Source organism: Xiphias gladius, chromosome 6 (assembly GCF_016859285.1).
Source record: "Xiphias gladius isolate SHS-SW01 ecotype Sanya breed wild chromosome 6, ASM1685928v1, whole genome shotgun sequence".
NCBI lineage: Eukaryota > Metazoa > Chordata > Actinopteri > Istiophoriformes > Xiphiidae > Xiphias > Xiphias gladius.
The window spans coordinates 23,865,756-23,885,152 of NC_053405.1; the positions used below are offsets into that span (position 1 = coordinate 23,865,756).

The 19,397-nt window shown below is 41.3% G+C and overlaps 1 protein-coding gene across 3 annotated transcripts in view; it reads left to right on the forward strand.

Moving 5' to 3' along the window:
* Window positions 1–16,619, forward strand: part of prdm5 (PR domain containing 5) — a 40,114-nt gene extending 23,495 nt beyond the window's left edge. For 2 of the 3 annotated variants that reach the window (XM_040129784.1, XM_040129785.1), the window contains exons 14-16: window positions 141–226; window positions 5,319–5,423; window positions 7,353–9,027. In XM_040129784.1, coding sequence (XP_039985718.1) covers window positions 141–226; window positions 5,319–5,423; window positions 7,353–7,517 — 356 coding nt within the window. In that variant the 3' untranslated portion in view covers window positions 7,518–9,027. Of the gene's footprint in view, window positions 1–140; window positions 227–5,318; window positions 5,424–7,352; window positions 9,028–16,537 lie in introns of those variants that run through there. The other variant, XM_040129786.1, reaches the window with a different exon arrangement.
* Window positions 16,620–19,397: the final 2,778 nt, after the last annotated feature.

The window sequence follows — 19,397 nt, forward strand, 5'->3', positions numbered from 1 at the left end:
CCGAAAATCTTCCCGTCTTCCTGAGGTTGTCCTCCCGTTAAATAGAATATGGAGGTGAAACTTGTTTGAACCTGTATGGTACCATTTATAATGTATGTCAGCGATTTGTTCTTGTGTAGACTAATGTTTTTGTTTCCTAGGTGAGCGTCCGTACCAGTGCCCTTACTGTGACAAAGCATTCAGCAAGAATGATGGCCTGAAGATGCACATCCGCACACACACTCGTGTAAGTTTTAACCATTTTTATTATCTTGTTAGTAAAGTCTTAGTGTAGTAATGCTATACACAATAATATTTTTTACAGTTTATTGTACTTAGTGTTTATTGTATTGTTTATGGTATCATATCATAGAAAGCGTTTGCTCTGGTGCATCAAAACCAGTTCTTTCTAATCACTGGTAAACTGTTGGACCAATCACAGCCATGTATTTCCAGCACACTGCGATCAGCCATTTGCTGGGTTGTAGATGTGGCTGTAGTCAAGCATATTTTTACTACACAGTAACCTTTAAGTTTATCTGTTTTTCTTTAGTTATGGATAAATTCTATCATTTACAGTATAATAATGCCATGGTGGCATTATTATATATTTACTGAAGTAATGAAAGCACTGGCAAAGCATCACCAAATGCACCATAGGGTTTTTTGTCACAGCAGACATTTTGACATTTCACAGTAGGAAAAACACAGGTGTAAAATTGATGATAGTCAAATTCCATGTAGCTGCTTCAGTTTCAGGGTCCTGGTATTGTGGATGCTGGCTCACTGTCACCCTTCATGTTATTAGTAACACCTGTGCTTTTCCTACTATGACAAATCAAAATGTCTGCTATGAAGAAGGCCTGTTAACACTAATTACACTGCTTTTAGTATTTTACCACATTCCACCAAACAAAATGAGCACTGCCTGATCCTTCTGTATGAAATTCGAAAACATGTTGTTACGGAATCAAATCTTCGGTTGTATTTGGTTCTGTTTGATTAATTTACTTAATTGCAGACATGTTCTCTTTAAATTTTCTAGATTTTCTCTGCGTTTGCCCGTGTTAATCGAATATGTGAAAGCAGCATACGGTGATGTCTTCTTTATAGATATTATGAACATTCATACAAAATACAGGCTCAGTCCCACGTGTCCCACCAACTTTATCATTCAATCTGGAGCGCTTCGCTTCAGGTTTTCTGTTTAGCCTTTGTCTAAACTGCAGAGTATGCATAAAGAAATTCTTACGCATCTCGCCAAGTGAAAAAAGTCTTATCTCCTCTGTGTCTAACATTTGTGACACTCCCTGCCCATTTAATTATGAGGTAAGTACCACACTTGCAGGTTCTTTCATACGGTAAATCATCTAGTAATACCTACTGACACAAAACACAGAGAAAGTGTAGATACAGGCAGAAGATAAAATTAGATACACTTAACTCGCACTGCGTTGGCTACTCAAAGCCCCAGTTTTATTTTTTCATAAAGTGAGAAGAGCTGACTCCATAGCCAGCATTTGACTGTGTGCTAAAGCAGACACCCAGATGCAGACAGAGGAAACAGAGCTTTCATGGCTTGAACATGTAAATGCAAAGTCAGTCAGAGCTCAGGGTGGAGAAAGGACAAGGTAAGTTTCTCACTGGATGTCGTGATGTCATTTCCTGGGCTGGGACACCGCTCATTTCCGTGCGTCACTTCTCGACCCACTGAAGTTCTCCACCAAAGCGACACTTTCCATGAGCTCTTTGTGAGCATCTGGACGTGGGTTAGTGTCACTTTTGATAAATGAGACTTAATATCTGTTTCATCATAGATTTCCATCATCAATTTCTACAGCTATGACTGTGACAGTCAGGGCCTGTCAGCACTGTTACTTTCAAAGATTTGTCCTCTCTTAATGCTGTCCAGAGCACAGAGCTCTGCTGTTACAGTGTGTTGATAATGGAGGTATCTTGCCGAGGTTGACGTCTCTCAGTAGAAACAGACAGGTATAATTTTTTAGTGAGCTGCTGATTAAACTGACTGATGTTTTGTGCCTAATGTCCTTAGATCTGCCTTTGCTCACAGCGCTCTGATATATTGGCTGAACAGTTACAAACACCAGGGCGAGATGAAGTCATTGTTGAGCAAAACAAATGTCATTTGGCTGCAGCTCACTGTTAATGTACAGACGGTTTGAGATGGATGCGTTTGGAGTTTGTGTTTTTACCACAAACCACATCCCAGACGAATGAAATGGAATACGTTTGATGGAGATGTGAAAAGCTGATACTTTGACTACCACAGCGGGTTTTTTTTAAATATTGTTGTGATCTCTGCTGTAAATGGGTGTGAATGTACATATTTCGTATAATTACACTTGATGTCAAAGGTTCCATCTTTTGCTCCTGGGCGAGAAGTCTGTTAAATGTTTTTGGACTGGGACACTTAAACTAAAAAGTTTAAAAGAATTACCGTGTACATTTGTTGGAATTAATTCAAACACAGCTCATGTAACTACTCATCCTAAACCACTTTATAGAACTGGTGTTGTTCCATTCATACATTACAGTGCTTCTGTGGCCAAATTCAGGCGAAAAGCCAGCAGGAGACTCAGATTTGTTGCTGTGGTAATGCTACTGTAACACATTAGCATTATCACAAGGCAGCTAACACCCTCACCTTTATCCACAATTTTTACATCTATGGTGGCATATCCATCCAATTATCCATTCAGCACTTTAGTTAGTGAAGAGAACAACAAAAGCCAAGTTTTCTGAGGCCACCAAGGAATAAAATACCAGATTAGTGTGTTGGTGGAGTTTAAGAACATCCTCAAGTCAAGTACAAGCACAGCCTGTTGCACTTACACACTGTGAATTTAGAATTTGGACTGGTGCAGGAACATATTGAATATTTAACTTTTTTCCAAATTCTATACCTCAAATTTTTGAACAAAATTTGACAAACCTTATTTGCAGTGAGTTTGTAGTTTTGTTTGCCCTCTTTGTATAATTTGCACTATATATGATCGAGACTAAGGCTGTGTCAGACATCCCTCCCTCATTCACTCCTTCACTACTCCCTACACAACAGACCCTCAGTAGTCTACTTAATAGTGAGCAGTAATTAGAGATTTAGGACACTTACTTATCATTGTCATTTTGTGTATATTTTGTGTAATTTTCTCATCTATATATCTATTGTGGCATTGTTAGCAAAAATTACAATGCTAACATGCTGATGTTTAGCAGTTATAGTGTTTACCATATTCTCCTTCTTAATTCAGTGTTTTAGCGTGCTTACTTTTGCTAACTAGCACTAATAACAAAGTACAGCTCAGGCTGCTGGGAATGTCATTAGCTTTGCAGGTATTTGGTCATAAACCCAAGTAATGGACAAATTACAGTTTTGATCTGATGATGGTGCTGGATGAAAAGTAGGGGCAACAGTTTATCATGAGGGGAACATGAATATCTCAACCGAATTTCGTGGAAATCCATTCAATAGAGTCTCTAGATTCAGTAGAGACATTTCACTAAAGAAAACACAAATACCACAACCTCATGGTGGCACACAAGGAAAAAAAGTGGACCATCAAAGTCATTAGGATTCATCCTCTGGGAACCGTGATTGTCAGAACCAAATTTCAAAGCAATCCATTCAATATTTTTTGAGATATTTCAATCAGGACCAAACTGGTGGAGCAACACTGTTCTTAGCATGGCGAAATCTTGTGACCTAGTATGAGTTCAATGATTTCTAACTGCACCCCGAAGCCTAATAGGGCACAGTGTCTTCCTGTTGGCATGCTGCTTTACAAATACCCATGTATTTAACATGACACATGAGACATGAGGCTTTTTTGGAATAAGTAAACAAAACTCCATCTTTGCATCTATAGATCTGCCCTTTGCAGAGAGTGGTCAGATTCAGAGGAGCATTCAGGTCAAAGGTCAGAGTGTGAACAGCTGCTGAAGAGTGAAGGTCACCAGGTACAGATGTTCAATGTTACCGGGGTCAAAGTGATGCATTCTGGGTTCACCACATCACCTAAGTCCATCCATGTGTTTCCTGACCTTTTAACTCAGACCCCTCATAGTTTTCTTTTTTCTTTGTCATACAAGAGTCATTCTACCCTGATGGAAAAAGAGATGATCCACATCAAAGCAGAAGATTTAAGTTTAAATTTGCATTACACCGATCATCACAGAGTGTTTCTCACACACATAAGCACACACACACACACACATACACACACACACACACTGCTTTATATCCATTGTTCCCCCTTAATTTTGTCACACTCACACAAACAGTTGCATGGCCTACTTAAAGCTTCTCACACACATGTACCCGCTCACACGCGCACATGCAGTGAACCTGATCTTTACCTCCTTTTGTATCCTGTGTCACCGGGCACTCCTTGCCCCGCCCACATGATAGCGCCTTTCCCAGGACCCTTACTTCCTGCATTCACCCTGTTCCCATGACAACTAAGCTTTAAATGGGTAGAGCCTTTGCTATCAGCCAGACTTGTCAAAAACAGCTTCGCAAAGAGTGACACTGGGAACCAGCTCCCTGCTATCTTCATGCTTCTTATTTCTCAAGTCTTTTAGGTGTCACCACTTTTTCCCCCTCTTACTGTTGGACACACCCACTGTTCAACACATGTACACACACAAACACACACACACATACTTGGAGTTTTTGTTAAAAAAAAAAGACACAGCGAGATATCTGGTTTGACTGACAGTGAGGCAGGCCTCCAAAAGGCACAGAGGAAATGTTCTTTGGTACACTGATGAGGTGTGGAGACAGAGGATTGATATTCTACAGCCCCAGAGTGCCAGCGCACTGATACATGTTCAAAGGGATTTTCTGTGCAGTGTTTTCCTTACTCTTTTGAGGAATCCATGTGTTTTTGATGGCCCCGACGCTGGTCATTTCCTCCTTACTGCAGGGGCTGTACAATCTTTCATTTCATATCTTCATAAACTCACAGGGAGAGAACACCAGGCTGGGAAGGGAAAGGGTATCAGTGTGTGAAAATGAATGTGTGTGTGTGTGTTACAGGCATATTTCCACATCTTCTTGTGTTTTCCACTGTGGTGTGCGTGTCTGTTTGTTTTTACTTGTGTATGTGCGTGCACATATGTGGATCGTTACAATTTTTTCCTCCAGGTTTTGTCCATATGTGACCAAACTGGGGAAGTATTGTTTTATGTATTGTTCTGCTACACACTGAGAGATGAAATACCCTCTTTAAGTTCAGTGTGTGTGTGTGTGTGTGTGTGTGTGTGTGTGTGTGTGTGTGTGTGTGTGTGTGTGTGTGTGTGTGTGTGTGTCGCTGCAGGAGAAACCGTATAAATGCAGCGAGTGTAACAAAGCCTTCAGCCAGAAAAGAGGGCTGGATGAGCACATGAGGACCCACACTGGAGAGAAACCTTTCCAATGTGATGTAAGTATCTACCCGCCTCTACTGTACCTCGACACCAACCTGTCTTCCCTTGATTCTTGCTTGTATTTGTCTGTGTGTATATGTGATGGCGCTCTGGCATCAGGCCAGATGTGGGGAAGAGTAAGGGGGGCTGCTCAGTAAGAGGCAGATAGTGATCTTGGTTCTCTGGAGGGGCTGAGTGGGCTGATCTCACGTAAACACATTGAGAGGATCACAGGAAGAAATTACCCTCTGTTTATAATACTGTGGGAGTAATAATTATTCTCAGAGACTGGGAAGGGAACACGCGACAGAAGATGTTGTCCATGTTTTGAACAAACTCTTTGCCTTGTTTTATAGGCATTTGTGAAAATTGGAAACATAGGGCAATTTACTCTATTTATTTATTTATTTATTTAAGAAAGCCACAACTGTATCTTGGGAATATCTTAAATTCAAAATCCTATGAAATTCTATCCAAACCCCAGAACTTTTTAATGTGATTGATAAATGTAAAGCCTAAGGATCAGTTACCACCAGCTACTACAAAGTCAAATCTTAACACATAGATGTGGTATACATATTTTATGTTCAGTGTGACTTACGCTTTCCGACCATATCATTATTTCTGATGTCCATTGTGAATCAATGTTCATAAATCCTCATGGAAATCCTTATAACTCCAGAACTTGCCATATTTTTAAGTATCCTTCAGTATCAAAGTAATCCAGTGATAGTGGAGGCACAGTGTCAGACTTTGAAAACCCTTGTTAAGTCATTAGTCATTAGTTGTAACCTGAGAATATAAATATATTTTAATACCATAAATCCGTCATCCAAGTCTGGATTCTCAGATTTTTGTTTGAGCTTCAACACCCTAATAAGCCTCTATCTGTTTTGTGTTGCCTTGAGTTCTAAACTAGGAAGTATGCCCATATCCCCGGAGAATCATCTGTAGTTTTTGTTTAAGACCACAGAATCAGTATCCCGTTCACTGTCAGTGAAGCATCACCAGAAAGTGTCTCCAAGCGACATCCCACATTCATCTGGATTCTTTTTCCTCAGCTTGGGAAGAGACGTTTTCATGTAAATAATTCTACGCTAAACTATTAAAGAAAATAGAAATAACATGTGGATTGTATTTTGGGGTGGATTTTCAGTCAGACAAAAGGATCGCACAGTTCCAGGAACGTTTTCCAGACAAGCTAGAGGGCCTCTATAAGCAGCGTCTGTCATAACAGTATTAAAAAGGTTGTAGACCCATCCAGTAACATCTGGGTTACGATGAAACATGGAAGCCCCACTCTCATGAGTCCCTGTTACTGTTTCACTTTAAAAAATTCAAAATAATTTACAAACAGGGGATCAGATTTGTAAATTGTCTTAGCTATGTTTAATTCCACTTGGCTAGTAAAGCTAGAACGTGATAGCACATCAATACCAGTGTCCGAGTTATCTGATAAACTATTGATACGGTGTTATATGGTGGTCCTGCTGCTTTCATTCATAGCTTCGATTTTGTGCCCACAGATGTAAACTGTCTGTGTGATTTTCTTAATGTAATTCATAGCACTGAAGTTCTTCACAGATGGAGTGAGGAGGAGACATGCTGTGATTCTTGAAGAATTATGTAAAACTACAGCTGAACGCCAGCCAGTAGCGGATTATCATGATTGATAGAGGACGATGGAGTCATTTGTACAGTGTAAAATGGCTCATTTATGATGGATGTTAAGTTGCACGCATTCCCTCTCTCTACTGGTGGGAAAAAAAGGGATTTCTGTCGCCAAGTATGTGATTTACAAATCATTCTATGTGTCTCTGGCAGTGCCTGTGATAAGACTAAACTCTACAGTGAGCAGAGGAATTTGGTAAACAAAATCAAAGGTTGAATAAATAAAGTGTGTTCACTTGCGTTAAATGTGGCTGTTGAACTCCTGTGTTTTGTAGGTGTGTGACCTGTCATTCAGCTTGAAGAAGATGCTCAGCAGACATAAGCTGACACACAACCCCAACCGGCCCATGGCAGAGTGCCAGCTGTGCCATAAGAAGTTCACCAGGAACGACTACCTCAAAGTACACATGGAGAATGTCCACGGGGAAACAGAGAGCTAGAGGCAATTATGGAAGCACTGACTGAAAGTATCTGATATCTGATTCCTCAGATAAAGTTCAGTCTCATGCTTCATGCAGCCAGTATGGCCTTTACATACTGTATACACAGATGGCTAGATAGCAGTAATGTTGTTATTAAAGATACATACATGCAGATTATGGAAAACATCAGGGAGAGTATTTTGAAATTGAAACATAGACTGTACAGCGGTAATTTTTTTTGTCATGTTGTTTAGATACTGTTTTGGAATTTGAACAAACAAAATTCCAAATACGTTTGATCTGCCTCCAGAGCCGCTGTGTTTGCTCACAGGGCAAATGAAATGTCTGACATTTCACTTCCAGCCTTTCTGACTTCTAACTAGTGTTATTGTTCATACTGTTACAACCTGACCTCTTTTAACTGTAATATTTACTGAAAACCTTACTGTAAAACTGTGGCCCGTTGCCAAGTAAAAAAAAAAAAAACAAACAAAAAAACCTGCATCCAAAGATCTTTTAGCGCACTTTTTCAGTTTTACCTGTACACTTTCTACATGCTTACAGTTCTTACATTTTACAGCTGTTGTTTTGTGTTCAAACATGTTTACTGTTTAGATTCTGTGACATACTTTGAAAACATGTTGTTCAATTTAAGATTTCAAATATCACCTGTTTGAAGTGTTTAGAAAGGATAGTTAAACAGGAGATGGAGAGGTGGACCTCTGAAAACAGTAATCTGAAATCTAAAGATAAAGAAAGATTTTTATTTACATAATAGCTAGAAAGTATAAGCATACCGTCCTCAATCGTTCATGCTCCTTTTCCCTTAAAAAGTTATGGATGCATGATGTCTGTCGCACCATGGAATAGCTGAACTAAACGATGTCACACAAGAAAGGAGTTCCCTAGAAAGACATTTCAAAAGACCCCCATTTCAGATTTTCTGTGCAATTTGAAGGTTTTGTCTATAAGACCTGTTTTCTGTTTTTAGGTATGATTTAGTGGATAAGTGTTGGACCTATATCAGTATCTCAAGATTATTGGGTTAAACTATTCCTTCCTTTCCCGTGACCGGTTGTGTGAAGACCAGTGGTGCTTAATGCTTGTTACTGTTCCTATGTCCCAGATTAGGGACAAAAAAGAAAATCCAAAGTACTGTTTGTTGATTTTTGTGTTGAATTGATGAGTGTTTTCATATGAATGGCCCAGGGTTATTGGGCCTAACAGTGTGTGTTTACATTTTTCTTTATTCGTGATAGTTCAATACAGTATATTTCATGTATTTCAGTAGAAGTGCAATTCTTTCCTGTTTTCAATCCAAATTAATTTGCTTCCTCATTTACTGCCGCCTTGATTAATGCCCAGTTTTCCAGATGTTTATTCTGCATCTGCAGACTGTGAATTGTCACTTCACACTTTTGTATTTTGAAATGTATAAAACCTCATCACCTACCAAACATCCATTTCCTCCACTCGTTCTAATTATGTGTTTGTGAACTGTTGACGTTGGAGGAGGGGGGGTACAAGGAAACGCTTTGAGAGTTGATTAAAAGTGTTCACTGCTTGTTGTTCGTCTAACCCCTATTCTTTGGTTGGCAGTGTGCTGGGAGTGAGGGCTAATTAAGGTTTTTTTTTCCTAAGGCCACAGTCACCACTCGCCTGATCTGTAAAGCCACACACTAAAGAGTGGCTCTGATGGTTTCTCTCTGTGGATGCGGAGACTCTTTCTCACGTCCGTCCCCTGGAGAGGCCCTATGGTGTCTCAGGATTCAACTCTGTGAGAATCTCACGAGGGGTGGAGTGAAGTGGGAGAGCTGCGAGTTGTCCTCATCATCGTTCTGTGAAGTTTGTCAAGCAGGCTGCTGCTCAAACTGGATAAATCTTACCATGTGCTGCTTTGGCTTCCTGAAAACACATAACTATTACAGTATGTCTATCTTCACATCTTTTAGTGTGTGCTGTTTGTTTAACAATTAACCAATTACTGGTATTTATATTAGATTACATTTCAGCTTTGTGGCTCTTAGCGTACAAAAATCAAAAACTGCACGATGACTCCGCACTCCTGTCAGCCATTGTCAGGCTTCCCTAGAAGCATGGTAAGTGATGACTCTTAGTTCACATGTGGCCGGGTTAACCCGCTCTCCTTCTGGCGTTTGGTACATTGCATGGCCGTGCAGGGCGTGGGCCCCAGCCGAGCTACCCGGCCCCGCTGAGGCCCACGCTGCCCGCTGAGCTCGTGCTGTCCGCCGCCTGCTCTTTAGTGGCGAGGCCTCCAGGCCACACTGACGCAATCTCAAATACAGTGGCATATATATATATTGCATCTTGTAAACAGTAGTAGCCGTACGGATTTCCAACAGTGGACAATTATTGTCTGCCACATGTCTTTACCGTCCTAACCCAGCTGACAGGTCAGAGTGGATGCTGCGATATCCCTGCTGTTGACTATCGCTCTTCTCTCTTAAGTCTGTAACGATGTGCCTTGCCTGTCATCGTCCATGTTTCTGGTTTTCCATTTTTTTTTGCCTCATAACATTTGATTTTATCATGGGACTTTCCCGGTGACCCAGTGATCTTGTCCCCCACTTCAATCCATTTTTTTTTTCCCCCCGCGTGCATCCCTGCCTGCATGCGTCTCTCCCTTCCTACTGGGTGTATCATGCCAAAGCTCCTAGTCAATGTGTTTCTAATTACATGTTTTTACTGGAAGCCCCAGTTTCCTGTGTTGCCTCCCCATTTGTGAGTGTGGCCAGACTGGGCCCCGACCAGCATCCACAGAGCCGAACGCCAGCCCCGCCCACTGTGCAGGAGTATTATTACCACCCTGGCCCAGGGTTTATGGCAAACCGCTGTCACGTTAGGAATGACACGGACACGCTTTTCTGACCCCTGTGTTTGGCTGATGTTGCCGTAGCAACAGGTAGCCTTTCCTTCCAGTTCCCTTGACCAGAGTAATGTGGAACGTGTGTGCCCAGAGAGTAGTGCCATCCAGAAGAATTTTAATACGATTGGGCAGGGTGTGTTTGGGTACTCTGGGTCACCCTTTCAGCAGTGATGGACATTCCCTTAAAGCCACATTTCCATGGAAACAGACTGTGGAACTTGAGTACCTAAAATCCTTGACACTGAAAACCAGCAAAAGGTCAAATGCTTGAGCCACGGGGCTTGAGCCGAAGTTTCCCATCTCAAGAAAGCACACACACACACATACACGCACACCATTCTCACAATATTTCTGTCTTGCTTGCCGACTGACAAGATGGTTCTAATTTAATCTTCAGACACCACTCCAGGCAAGAGACCGGTGTATCAGGTCAGGTAGACAGGGATTATTTCATTAGGAGGAAATTAGGAGAGGAACTATCATTAAATTAAACTGCACACAGCAACTCCCAACCCCCACCCTACACACAGCCCCAAACTTAATTTATATACAATCACCTCAGAAAGACAATAGATTATTCAAGAATTATCTATCGAGCACTAAATTGAGGATATGCTGCCAGTCATACAATACAGAATTTCAGAATTTTATTTTTAAAGCTGCTATAATCCAAATTTTTATATTAACAACAGAACAAATGACTATGTGTCATGTGAAAAGAATCGCTTGTAGTTATGAACCCACAATGAGTTTTTACCTGACTGCAGTTCTCAGCTCTATAGAGGGTTTTTACCATCCTTAAGCTCATTGTTTTTCTCTTATGGCCCATAACTGTACTCTTTTGCTTCACTCTCATCAGCGTTGTTTCCGGACTATGATTTAGGTGAGTGAACATAAAAACTCTGGAATTGGCTAGAATATCAGAATATATTTTTAAAGCTGCAATGATCAGTATGTTTATGTTAATGAGTAAAAAAACTGTTTTTACTGTGAAAAGAGTCGCTCATAGTGACAGATCCACAGAGAATTATCATCCAACTCAGCAGTTCCCTTCACTTGTATGGAGTGGTTTAGCATCTTTAAGATCATTGTTTTGGTTTTACAGCTCACAAGTTGACTGTTTTGGTTCAGTCTTACTGTTCTTATCAGTGTTGTTTCCAGATGTAGCGGGCAGCTCACTCCAGCAAAACAGCTCTTAAAAACACTGAATGTAACGTCCCCAGCACCAAACAGCAGACAGACACAGTTAGTGACTAGCTAGTGAACATAGTGGAGCGTTTATCCCACAGGATTTATTAAAGACCAAAAACAGAGCTAAAAGAGAGTGACTATTGAACTTGCAGTACATTTACAAGGTGGCCAGAAACGCGACTCCAAATGAATGGTAATGTTGCTACGTGTCTTCTATATCTCTAACTAGGCAGCTGTTTGTTATTAATTTGCTAAATTAACTTTTTAAGGTATTTATACATCAGTGCTACGTTAACGGCAATTTCCACTGCAGCTCAGTGGCCAAAAAAAATCAGTTAATGCTGATTTGAATAAGTTTATGATGACTCAAACTTAAAATTGTTTCACTTTTTGGGAGCACATCTTGTCATTCTACGTCAAATTTTGTTTTTGGAAAGACCGTGTAAAATCAGAGTAGAAGTATATTGATGGGGAAGCAGCATACACCGACTGTTTATGTTTAAAGTGCCTGCAGGAAATGGAACTACATTTGGACTAGAGCACAATGGTGCCTTGGACACAGACTCGTGAGAAAGACGAGAACAAGACAATATACAGAGGCTGAAAGCTGGCCAGGAAACGCTACAGAAGAATGATGGAGAATTGTCTCCTTTTCCCCATTTTGTCCTCTTAGGGAGGTTATACACTGTAAGAACGGCTCAGCCTGTGCCAAGTATAGCTGCTAATTCCAACAAACAAGAATGTTGACTTTTTCTAACTTTGAAGAAATACGGGAGATGAAAGATCCTGCAGTGAGTTACAGCACATAGAGGCTCATTCTGAAAGCCTGGAGGGTTAAAGACATCAGTCAGTTTGTCGGTCCACCTCGGGAGCTTTAGTGTTGGTAGGTTCTGTCAGCACATTGTTGCTGTGTGCCATCACTCCTCAATCTTATTAGGAACTACAGCGCTGTCCTCACTTCATACATAGTGGTTGGATGTCTCTTTCTCTTTTTATTGTAGCAACAGAGCAGATAACACATGTCAAACGAGGTTGGTCATTTATGTGTGATCTTACAAAATGAACTGCGAGGGGTAAAAGATCCCATGCTGACGTGCTCAAGTTGACGTGCTGTCGAAGCAGAAATTCCACTTGTCAGAAAACATACAACAAACGGTTCGCGTGACCCAAAAAAGACAACGATGCCTGTGATGAGCTAACAGAAGCCAAATTCAGCCCATTCTTTTAATGAACATTGGAAGATGCTCTGTAAAAGGTGGCCTCTCCTGCAGCCAGACTCTTTCTGGTTCTCTCCTCCCCTTCCAAGTGCCGCTCAGGGATATATTGTTAGGTGATTAGTGATGACAGAGAAGACTCAACTGGTCTAGCCAAAACATTTGTGCAAATGTGACGAGAGATACGCCATAATTCCTCTCTTTTCTCTTTGGTCAGACTGTAGCTCATCCTCCCCCTCCCTCTGCTGTTATTGTCTCTGCCCCCATAATCTTGGCACTTTTGGAGACCTGTGTTGCGCACATGGCCAAACACAAGTGACACCAAACTCCTGATGGGCTGGAGAACCAGGGGTAAAGAAAAAATGTTTCACTGTGAGAAAATAAACACACACACAGAACACCTGAATAGACTGAAGCAGAGTGAAATGAAATTATTAAACTGTTCTTAAGAACTAGGACACATTAAGAAATCTGAAACAGTGCTTAGGATGAAAGAAAATGCTCATTTCAATATGTGCAAAAACATTTATTTATTTTTATTTCATGCAAAATTTATGTATTTGGAACGGCAATGAGCAATCTGTGGAATTAAACTAGTGACATAACATTGGCCTTATTGTCCCTACTCATGCTACATTTCTGTTTTGAATTTTGCACCATGTTTGAAATCCAGTCCTGTGTGAGTTTGGAGAAACCAAATACCACAGCGAGGGTCTGTTTCCTGTCAGAGCAGCCAGAGAAGCAACACTGAGATACACACCTTTCATGTGCTGATTTAGGTTTCGGGTCAAATGAACAGTCGAACACACACATGCATTTACACGAAGCGTTAAGCATGCGCAAGGACGCTAACTTCATGGAGAAAGGCTTCCAGTGTGGCCCTTCTGAAAAGTGTGAGGGACCAGTATTTCTGTCAGTCTTGTGAATTAGCCACGCTGAACTTGCTAACCCAGACCACACACACACACACACAGGCAGACACACACATACATACGTGCACTGAATGATAATTTCCCCCTGCCATACAGGGGAATCATGCCAGGGGAGTGACTGTTGTCAGAGCGAACAGCTGCCTGGGCCAAAACACATCTATCTTCAACAGGAAGTTATTGGTCAAACAAATGTAATGAATCTGTTGTTCTTGTTTTGTTGACCGTGACCATATCTGTCTCCCCCTCACACACAACCCACTCAGCCCACACGATATATACATATACTAAAAAACCGGCCTGCGTGTTTGCATGTTCACTCGTTCTTCCTCACTCCCTTTAGCAGAAACAGTGGGGTGGAAAGAGAATCAAGGTCATGGACCTCTTGCGTAAAAGAAGGCTGGTTCACTCCCACACCCAAATGGTTTCAGCACTCTTATCAACAAAATCTCTCAGTAGTTTATATAAACACAGGCAATATGTGCATGCATCCATACGCACAATTTTGTGAAATGTAGTTTATAGGACAGCCCATCCTATGTCACTTCTGTATTGCTTCATATGGCTTTCGATCATGGCTATAGCGCATATAGTGGTTATAATGTGGCCTAATATACTGTACAAGTCAGCATATTTGAGACAGTCCAACGGGGTCTCACGTATTGGGACCCCAGGTCTGTGAAATAGGAAGTGAATAGGGTCCCCTGACATGAGGTCCCTCACTTCCTTCTGTGCCACAAAAGTATAAAACCAAATGGGCTGCTGTTTTTACAGTTAGTTTAACTCATTTTGCTACGAATGAATGGTAACAATACTGTAACTTCTGTGTTAAAAGTGCTATTTGTATAGGTGGATTATGAGACAACAGGCCCCTGGGCAAAGACATGTAAAAGGCTCCATAAGCCTTCTACATAAGAGCAAGAAACCGAGACTGAAACAAAAAAAACATGTTTTGAGTCTCTTTGCGGTCAGTTTGTGTCTGTAATTGTTTTTTGAACTGTTCAAGTATTACTGAGCGGCTATAACATTATCTTCAGTCTTTTATAAAGACGTCTCTAGCTAACATCAGCATCTTGGTGTGCAGGTAACAAAGTAACTTATTATGATTATCATTACTATTATTAAACTTAGTTTTATTAGTATTATTATTCATCCTATTATTATAATTATTAGTTTTATTATTAGTCTCATTATTGTTATACATCTTTATGTTATACCTGTACTGTGAGCCGGGTTCTGTTCAAGGTTTCTACCTGTTGAAAGGGAGTTTTTCCATGCCGCTGTTTCCAAGTGCTTGCTCATGGGGGAATGTTGGGTCTCTGTAAATGAATAAAGAGTACGGTCTAGACCTGCTCTATATGAAAAGCGCCCTGAGATAACCTCTGTTATGATTTGGCGCTATATAAGTAAAACTGAATTGAATTGAATTGAAACTAGTATCAAACATAATGCTATTATTCGACGTTAGCTGGCTAAAGTGCTGCTAATGATTAGCTTGTTGTATATGAAGTTTTTTTTCTATACATACTAGTGGAGATGCAAGAGTGGTTCATGGTTTCATTTTAATCTCAGAGGTTATATTAGTATCGATTTTACACGCTTTTATGGTGCTAACATAAACGTTAGCTTCTCTAGCATCAAATCTGAATTACCACATGCCCGGGACCCCAGGGTAAAGAGTAGGATACTCAGACACGAGGGACCCTTTTCCTAATATAAGGTGGAGGCAGATGCGAAAGCTAACATGGATGCTAATCATATCACTACTGTGCCATCAATTAGACCTCACACTCTATAGGTGTAGTACACTCTCACAGAGGATAAGAGGAGCTCAGTCCGTCATGCTACATTTCTTTGAAAAAAAAAAAAAAAAAAAAAAGACCGCTCATGTGTAAGACATCAGACAATGCTCTGCCTTTTTGCCTCTGGGCTGTCATCAGAAGCAAATGATTTATAGGGGAGCGTGTTCATGTTCACTTGTTGGAGAGCTGATAAAATAAGGGAGTGCAGATACCTGTTCCCCCGAGCGGTGCTCTGTAAGGCATCAGCCTTGATCCCATAACTCCAGGAGCCCAGCCCTGTCATGCTGAAGAATGAGTGAGTCTGACCTGGGTTATTGAGTAGGGCCTTCAGATTCTCATAAATTACACCCTTGTTATAAATAAAATCCTTACCACAAAGCCAAACAGGGAGAAGAAGTGGCGTAATCTGGCTCCTGAACGAAAATCAAAGCAGAACATTATACGGAGAATAATGTTTTTGTCTGCAGGCACATTGCAGTAGTATTGATTTTCCCAGACAATATCTGCACAAAAAAGAGAAAAACCTGCTTTTCTTTCATTAAAATGAAAATAACCAGATAGTGAATCTAGAAAGACCTCATTTACATTCTCAAGTTTCAGCTTGCGTTGGGTCTGAGACAGTTTACCTCCATGTCCTCGAATGAGTCTTTGATGCACTAACCCTCAGTCTTTGTGCCTCAGTAGCACACAATGATGTTTGTGTAGGACTTTCCGCTTGTTTCTCCCGGCAAATGTGGGCAACCCGTATATTTAACCTCTGCACCAAGCCTTTACAGTCGTTGCTCTCACATCTCCCCCTTTTTTTCGCAGCACACACTTCAAAGTGATACCATCGCAAGGTTACTCATGCAACACCAGAACTGGAGGTCGCTTACACGACAAAGCACTATCTGGGAGCCATTGTGCTCTATGTCGTTTCAAGCCCTCTTTTCTTTACGGCAAATGAGCGAGGCCGCTCTTAAGCACCATTAAGCAGAGGGGCAGTTATTTACTGTATTTGTTTTCTTTTCTACAGCCCTGGACACGACCGGCCGCAGGTGCAGGCTGAGCTCAGAGACCTCGGGGCAGCAGACCACCAAACACAGCAGCCTCTGTGAGGAAAGTAATGGACCTTCCTCCCGGTCCTCCTGGATGCGGATCATTTGAATGGGATTTGTGCGCTCTATGTGGTCTTGTGTGCTGAGGTGAGGTACAAAGGATGGAGCCATTTTCCTGTTGTTTCCACTCTTTTTACTAGGCTAAGCCAACGGACATAAACAGAAATATTTCACTTCATAATTTACAGACCAGTTTTAAAAAATGCTCAAATTGGAATATTCCCTTTGATTAAACAATTTCTTATCAGAGAAAGTATTTCGTTTTTATTCACAATGTTTCATGTGTGTGCCAAGGAAGGCAACACGTGTTTGAGATTGCCGTTCATTTGACTGATTTTTAAATAGTTTATCAACTTCAAAGCTTTCCATGCTTCAGTAGCCTCAGCTTTTGGCCTTTACATCTCTGGAAGTCATAAGCAACCTCAATTGTAATTTATCCATATGCCATAGAGTTTTCAAAACAAATTGTAATTCTAGATAGCAGAGGTATAAAGTCTGGCTACATTTGTCCAGCAGTGTTACTGGAACGAGATGCCTCAGAGGGGCCTTGTTTGGAGTTGGCCTTTTGTGAAGAGCTGGTGTTTAGAGCTGTGAGCCAGTTTAGCTCAGGTCACCTCTGCAACAGCTTTTGATTCTCCGTCTTTGTTCTCCAATCAGAAACGTGTTTCAGTTCGAGTTTCATTAAAAGCATGTCCTGAAATTGGATCCATCTCTTTGTACACCCGCCGAACAGGAACAGTTAGCAACCTAACTGGAAGCAGATCGTCCTACCCTTCATCAATAGACTGTGCTACACGTGTGTGTGTTTAAGCGTGTGTGGTGTGTGGGTGCACATCTATGTTTTTTGCAGTGTATGTTACTTTGTGTTACATATCTGTGCTCGTGAAACACTATAGCCAAAGTGTCACTTTCTCTGAAAACGTCTCGCATGGTCTGACGGCAACATATATTCACTGTGTATGACATCATCTACCCTTCAGACTTATTAATGATTATTTCATTCCCTCTTCCTGCCAAGGAAACACCCTCGCCTGTAACAGAGCACCGCAGCACACTTAGCATAGATTTTCCGCAGGAAATAGAGGCTTGAAGGGGCTCGGTTGCTGGCTACCAAACCTACAAGTGTCCAGCAGACATCGTTGAGATTTCATGATTTGCTTACAGTAGATGCTAGAATGCTATCACACATGCCACAAAGCATCTCATCCTTGTCAACTTAAAATTAGGTTTCACTTTTCTGACCTTACACAAGGAACCCCGCAGAACAGACAAGGTGTTAAAGACCCCGGGACACGCAGCAAATTGCTACCATTGTGATCTCGCTTTATTCTCCGCCTATTGAAGAAACTGATCCTGCAACATCAGGTGGAGGAATGTGTCCAGAATGCATTCATTAGCCCAGAGCTGTTGTGTAGAAATCTCAGTTTCCTTTTTCACATCATTACAGGAGCTTCACAATCAGGCCTCTTGGGAAAGGGAAAGTGAGTAAAGAAATGTCTATGCAGCACATGTAGGGAAGAGGTTCCAGATGTGACATGTCAGCATCAACGACACTCAATGACAAGGTGAGGGATGTCGAGGGGTGGGGGAGGTTGACTGACTGACAAGCTCTCAGCGTGAATGAGAATATCAGTCAAGACGAGAGCGAGAAAAATAAGCATCTTTTCAATGGCAACCTGTGTTTGTATCTCCAGACGCTTTTGGAGAAAGTTATGTTTGCACGTGAATGACTGCACTCAGCATCCTGTCTATGTTTCAGTGACAACATATGCTTTGTGGCCAACATTAGAGTGTGTGTGTGTGAGAAAGGAGACACACACTCCTATATATGCATACAGAAGATCTGCGCATTTCTAAACTTGTCTGTGCAAGTTGAGAGCCGGCCCCACTCGCCAGAAAAGAACATCAACATTGGCTCGGACTGTGTTCAATGCCAATGTCCAGTGTGTATGTGTATGGTTAAGCTTGGGGAAAGTGTGGCTATGGGAAATAAAATGGCATGATAAGGGGTAGGCAACAAAAAGCATTTGGTTCATATTGAGGAAAGAATGTGATTATGGTTAAGTTAGGATCCTTAAGATTTTCATGAAATGAAACCTTATTTTTTTTGGTACTGTTAATTGTCAGTATTTTATCGGCATTAGCTATTAAATGTATTTACATCCTGTAAATCCCTATGCCTATACATGTTACCTCTATATAATAGTTTTGTAAAGGTCCGATCCCAACAGGATTTAAAATGGCAAAGTCAATTCATTCCAGTGGACTTGTTGCGAGCAGGCGAAAGTAATCCATGCAAATCTTCCACGTGGAGTTCACTTTGGTGAACTTTGACATGCGAATTTACACCTTTGACCAAAAGCAAGCTGTCTTGACAGCGGTGACCTTTGAGGGGACGGAGAGCCAGAGAGGGAACAAAATGCCAGAGGCAACTGAACAGAACCGCAGCGAGGAAATAGAGAGCAGCTCCAACTAGTGCTAGCTCAGCAGGGCCGGCTAGAGAGTTAATGCCTAGCTCACCAGCTACAGCAGTTCAGCGACAAGTCTTATGCGAATAGTCACCATGTCATCAAGCTTCCAGCCCCCCCCTATTTTGCAGGGATGACAGAATATCAGGTTGACCCTTGGTGTGATCCCGTCTTTAGTGGCAGATTCTGCCATTCCCGCTTTTGATTCAAATAGCTTTCATACGCACAAGGGATTCACAGAAAAAAGATAAGAGTTTTTCCTCTTCACTGTCGCCAGGTGTTTGCTTATGGCGGGAACTGTTGGGTTTCT